This window comes from Vanessa atalanta, chromosome 23, assembly GCF_905147765.1.
Source record: "Vanessa atalanta chromosome 23, ilVanAtal1.2, whole genome shotgun sequence".
NCBI classification, from domain to species: Eukaryota; Metazoa; Arthropoda; class Insecta; order Lepidoptera; family Nymphalidae; genus Vanessa; species Vanessa atalanta.
The window spans coordinates 7,730,263-7,736,829 of record NC_061893.1 but is presented as its reverse complement, the minus strand read 5'-3'; the positions used below and the strand labels follow the sequence as shown (position 1 = coordinate 7,736,829).

General features: G+C 35.4%; 1 protein-coding gene across 2 annotated transcripts in view; it reads right to left on the bottom strand.

Moving 5' to 3' along the window:
- Positions 1-477: 477 nt before the first annotated feature.
- LOC125073039 (facilitated trehalose transporter Tret1) overlaps positions 478-6,567 on the bottom strand; it is a 33,432-nt gene continuing 27,342 nt past the window's right edge. For both annotated transcript variants that reach the window (XM_047683719.1, XM_047683718.1), the window contains exons 6-11: positions 6,279-6,400; positions 5,379-5,555; positions 4,765-4,857; positions 3,334-3,560; positions 2,442-2,594; positions 478-2,152 (exon numbers count right to left, since the gene is read on the bottom strand). In XM_047683719.1, the coding sequence (XP_047539675.1) occupies positions 2,128-2,152; positions 2,442-2,594; positions 3,334-3,560; positions 4,765-4,857; positions 5,379-5,555; positions 6,279-6,400 (797 nt within the window). In that variant the 3' untranslated portion in view covers positions 478-2,127. The remainder of the gene's footprint in view (positions 2,153-2,441; positions 2,595-3,333; positions 3,561-4,764; positions 4,858-5,378; positions 5,556-6,278; positions 6,401-6,567) is intronic.

Sequence of the window (6,567 nt, the reverse complement as noted above, 5' to 3'; positions counted from 1 at the left end):
TCGAGAACAGATCATCATTCTTTTCTTCACACTACTACTATATATATTACCAATTTAGTTTTATAGTTAATAGTAAGTATACTATTAACTCTGATGTCAAATCAAGGTCATTCTTGTTTATGTACATATATACAATATATGTATGTGCATCAGTGGCGTAGCTAGGTGGGTAAGGGCCCCGGTGCATGGAAAATCATCGGGCCCTCACGACCCCTTTCCACTCCATCTTTAACTTCATATTGCCCTTTAAAATTATAACTAGGAATAAGAATAGGATACAGGATACAGCGAGTTGAACTTATCATTAGTAGGCTAAATCCATACATCATCTCTATTCAAAGCTTAGGTTAGAGGGCCCCCTGAGCTCCGGGGCCCTGGTGCACTGCACCACCTGACCCTACGATAGCTACGCCACTGATGTTTATATATTTAGTCATCCTGGCATATAATAGACTAAAGATAATAAAAACACACATATGGAATAATTACGAAAATTTATTTAAAAACAATATCACAATTTCATTTAAAAAATATATGTACAAAAATGTAACAATAAAATTCGTTATTTAATATTATCACACATAGTAACCATACTTAGATATGCGTAAGTGTTTTCACTTTGGTATGTTGCTTTGGGCATATTGTATGGCGATCTTATTATATATATTACCTATATTATATTCAAAAGTAATTTATTTATAATAAATAAAAATGTCAAATTAATATACTGCAATTGCAACATTTACTGATTGCAAAATATAATTTATATTTTTTAAGTTGAATAATTACTTTACCGTTTTAGTGTTGTAAAAACATAAGTTAAGATTCGATCGTCGATCATTTTGAATGGTCGTTTAATTTAAACATATCGATCTAAACATTTAACAGAATATTATACGGAATAATACTAATGTACTATATATCCTTAATTTATAAATAATCTATAAAAATATAGACCGATTTTAATTTCCGTTATGCGAAAGAGTGCGGCGTATATGTGCGAAAGAGACAGTTGAAAGGATGATACTTGAATATATATACATTTAGGACTAAAATAAAGGAAAGTAAAGAGTTAGGATATCAAGTTGTCCTAAATTAAGGAAAATGTAATCGTATTTAAAAGCAGTTATGTAAGCGCCATTTTGACAAGATGAACTGAGTTAGTAAGTTGATGCCTCCCTTTCTTAAAATCTAAAATTAGGCTCTCGATTAAGTAAAACGTAATGTAATAAACATCCTATGTGATATCAATTTCAATATATACTATTTTTGCAAGATTATCTAATAAGCTATAATAATAATAATTAACAATATTTATAAATATTACCCACCACTTAATAAATTCTAAATGGGAATGTTTTATTTTGACATTAAGCACGATAAATCTCCTATGACATATTTGCGCAAAATGAAATCCGTAGAAGACTAATATTAAAAATAACCTAACTAAATATAAGTTGTTTTGTTTTATGAAAAATGTTAATGTTTTAATTTTTACATCTAAACTTGTAAAATAAGTTCTAGAAGGATTAACAAAATAAATAATCCAATTCACCGTTTCTTCAAGTTGAATATGTTAACTAACTTTAAGCTGATTGTTAGCCGCCATCTTGAAAAACGCATTTATATAGTAAATGTAAAAAGGAGTTTTTACATTAAATGTAATAGGAACTATCTTTAGTGTAGTATATCATGCAATATGAACTATAAAATATATTAACTTTTTCTGTATTGTTACGTACTTTTGTCAAATATTTTAAATATGTTAAAATTCAAAGAATTTTTTTCCAAGACAGCGACTATGTCTCTCAGATGAAAATTGGGATTTATACTAACTGTAAACATTCGGTAATTAAGATATTTCGTTTTGACACATTTTTGTTTATAAATTTCTCGGTCTAAATATAACATAATCTAGTCGTTTTTACTTACAATATTAAATAATAACACTAATTATAAGTAACGTGAAATAAACTTTATAATAAACGTAAATTAAAAATTAAACAAATTAAGGATGCGAGGCAACGTTTTGTTTTAAATTATTACAATAAAGAGTTGGTCCCATTCAGCACACTCTTTAAATTAAGATTATTTTTTTTACTCGTTGTCAATTTCACTGGAACGAAGTTATGCCTTTTCAGATTTTTTGTTTCTGAAAAAAAAATGTTTTCAAATTAAAGTAAATTAATAAATTTTAAATAATATAGTATAAATATCTTTTCTAATTGTCGCTTCTTAGGAACTGCTTCAATGGGTCATTACTTTCTTTACGAACCTTGAGCTAAGATTATTTTAAAGGCTTTGGGTTTTAGATAAGAAATTTGTGCTAAAGACGGAACGAAACCCAGACATGATAACAACGACGGTTTTAACGAACGAATATTTATTTGAAATATTGCACAACTCAAATTGACACTCAAGAAAATTATAAAAGTACATACCCGCCTCCCAGCATCTCCTGGATCTCCTGGAAGCTCTTGCCCTTGGTCTCCGGTACCAGGAACAGTGTGAAGAAGAATGCCATCACGCAGCAAGCTCCAAAGATGAAGAAACCAACGTGCATACCGATAGAATCAGATATCGAAGGGAAGAATCTACAAAGAATTACATTTATGTAAATTGTCGCTCAACGATTTATGTAAATGTAGTATGTATAGTATAGTATGGAAGATAATTGTACAATTATCACTATTGAATCTTATTTAATTGTCTATCTATACTAATATAAATGCAAAAGTAACTCTGTCTGTCTGTAATGGCAACATAACAGAACCGAATTTGATGAAATTAAATATGAAGCAAGCTTCAATTCCAAGGAACGATCTATGGACTACTTTTTATGCCTAACACGTGACCAACCCCTAAAAGGCGAGCAAAGCCGCGGGCGACAACTAGTTCACTATATAATTATTATTATTGGAGAGTCAACCGCAGAAGGCTATGTTACTTCTGGCATACTATCAAATATTATATATACTAAATTAGTCAAAGAGAATGAGATTTAGATGTATAAAATTTGAATATCAAACAGCAGTACTCAGTATTGTTGTGTTCCGGTTTAAAGGATGAGTGAGCCAGTGTAACTACAGGCACAAGGGACGTAACATCTTAGTTCCTAAGGCACTTGTGATGTAAGGAATAGCTAATATTTCTAACAGCGCCATTGTCTAAGGGCGGTGGTGACTATTTACCATCAGGTGGTCCATTAGCTCGTACACCTTCCTATACCAAAAAAAATTTATTCCTAACATTAATAACGATTTGTTTCTCTGTGTCATCTGAAAATAAAACAAAGATAATAAATTTTAATATTAACAAAAAAATAGAACATACTTAGTAACGAGGAAGGAGAGAATCCAGCAGAAAGCAGTAGCGATGGGCGAAGCGACCGCCTTCACCTCGATTGGGAAGAGTTCGCTCATCACCGCCCAGGGCAATGGTCCTAGACCCCAGCAATAGGTGATGATGAACAGCACCAACGACAGAATCGGCAGGAAGCTGATGCTACTCACGACGGGGCTTTTAAGCGAGTCGAGCAGGAAAAACATGCCGAGTAGAAGCTGAAAAATTATTTTGAAATGTATTTTTTTCATACTGGTCATCCGGTATCTAGAGTTCTTGCTCGCAAATCGAATGCTGCAATTTTGAATACTAGCTGTCGTCCCAACTTCGTATGGGTAAAATGAGGATTTTTTTCCTGACATATTAACATGCTGACCGGTCTGAAATTATAACGTGGACGTTCCATTGACGTTCCATAAAAAACGGATTAGTAGTTTTTGCGACCCGAACAATATGTCTAGGTCAAGGTTTTTAAGTTTTAATTAAAACTTAAATTACATTTCATGAAATTATTTAAGGATAAAGAGTGCAAGTTTTCGTATGTAACGTTTTTGAGTTTGTATTTCTTAAATTCCATTCACCTATCATAAGTTGCATTGGCTTTTATTTTATTGCACTAATATTATGCTACGAAAGAATTGACAGTTTGCTTGTTTACAACTATGACATAAGTCTCGACTGAAGTCGCGAGTAACGAAATAAGATTGCTCAGTAGGCCTGACATGTGATCAGGGCGAACCATGTGAGTGGCCTCGTTGGCTAGGAGGGAGTGGGAGGGCTCGCTACTCGAGCCTCCCAGGTGTTTTACACCGGCGGTCAGCGGCGAAGCCTACCATCCTATCCGCCGCAGGGCGTCAGCTTCGTTGACGCCCAGCCTCCAGTGGCGGACTCGGGGGAGTTCGCCACATTCCCGCGTGGAGGATGAGGGGGAAGGCGCGCACTAGGCGCTTTCCATGAATATGCAGCCGCCTTACGGCGGCTGCCGCTGGTGGGGTCGCGGTTGCACGCCCTTGGCGATCCCGTGGCCTCACCACTCGGCGGCATGGTGGAAACTCGAGGATGGTTGTGGAGGAGGAGTGGGTAGGACAGGGCATTAGCACTATCGTGCCCTGGCACGGGGCATTAGTTCCCGGTTGAGTCCCACATACCCGTCCCGGTCCCCCGACCGGGCGGCATGCGTAAATGCATTTCCTCCTCGTTAAACAAAAAAAAAAAGGCCTGACATGTGAATCTTAACACTGTAGAGTTAAAGACGCTAAGCACCGCTGCACTGGTGATAAAGAAAACGTCGTGAGATAAATCTGTATAATACGTTGATAGTTCGACAAGTGTATCTATTCAAATCCGGTTTGGATTTGGCGCTGAGTAGTGGAATAAACTCCAAATTCCTCGAATAAGAATGGCAAAATTAACGGTACTTACGAGTCCAATAGCGGTTCCACATGACGATACCAGCAGAAGGAGTCGGCGACCAAGTCTGTCCACCACGAACGGCGTGATGAAGGACGCTACCAACTGTTGCCAGAATTTTACAGTTATAACGATATGTTATATAATCTCGTTCGATGTTGTTGCTCGACTTTTTCGTACTGACGGCAATTAACGGCAGACTTTATTTCTACTTATTATTTTAATCAAATGAAATTAAAAAACATTTAAAATTAAAAATGCAGTATGTATGATGAGTAAAATCAACTGAGCTCAGTTCCTAAAGATTGGATCCCATTTTGATGGACCGTATATGGACTTTTATTATTGACCGAATCTTTACATATAAATATTACATAGATGTCATCAATATTTTGATGAATTATGTCTAAGTGGATCAGTGGACGAATGCTTGAAAGTTAACCGAAGAACGTGGGTTCTATTGTTCATTGTCTTATAAAGTCACTTTTATTATATATTAAAATCTCCGAAACGACTGGATCTACTGTTCTTTATGTATTATTTAAACATTTGCATTTAAATCAATATTAATAAATATATATTATTTTATAATTCAAAATTCAAATGTAGATATAAAAATTAATGACCTGCACAGCACCAATGATGGTAGTGGCGTCCGAGGGATTCATATCAGTACCAGAAGCCTTGAATATGTCCGTCATGTAAAAGAGTACAGCGTTGATGCCACTGAACTGCTGGAAGAACACCAGTGCGCAGGAGATGTAGAACGCCTTGAAGTTGCTTCCGCGGAATACGTCCGCAACCTGTTCAATATGAATAATGTTAGGATTTGCAAGGAAAATATCACAACACAGAGAGAAGTATCGTGGGTTAGAACAAAGTTGATGTCGCTATATATGATGTATATACATTATACATAACATAAACAGCCTGTAAATTTCCCACTGCTGGGCCAAGGCCTCCTCTCCCTTTGAGGAGAATGTTTGGAGCATATTCAACCACGCTGCTCCAATGCGGGTTGGTGGAATACACATGTGGCAGAATTTCGTTGAAATTAGACACATCCAGGTGTTTTCCTTCATCGCCGAGCACGAAATGAATTATAAAAACAAATTAAGCACATGAAAATTCAGTGGTGCTTGCCTGAGTTTGAACACGAAATCATTGGTTAAGATGCATGCGTTCTAACCACTGAGTCATCTCGGCTATATGATGTAATAAATAATAAACAGAATGAAATTAATTAACAACGTTTGTGAATAATTAAACGGTAATTGTTTTAAAAAAATCTAATTTATACTAATATTATGAAGAGGTAAAATTTGTTTCTAAATGTCCGAAACGAATGATCCAACACTAAAAAAAAGATCACTGAGAGTTTTAGTTTTAGCGTTTGCTATCTTATTCCTGAGAGCTATAGGGCACAAATTATATTTATATCATAACATCTTGTTTATTAATAAACTTCACCCGAAAACGGGTCGGGTCGCTAGTGGTTATAATACAAAAAATGGAGATTTAGTTACCGTAGCAGTCTTTTCCATGGAAGCAGATACGTCAGCTGCAATGATACTCAATTCTGCTTCGACACCTGCGCGAGATTTCCCTCTGATAGTGGAGAGGCATTTCGCCGCCGCCTCTCTGTCCTCTGCATAAATAATTATCTAATTATTTATATGTATAATATACATACACCTTAAATTTTAGGCGCGTTGAGTGTTAAATTTTTATAATGGAATCGAAATTACGTCACAAAATGGTACGAAGCTTAAGCGAGATATACCTATTCGTATATTTACTCGGAAACTGATTTTA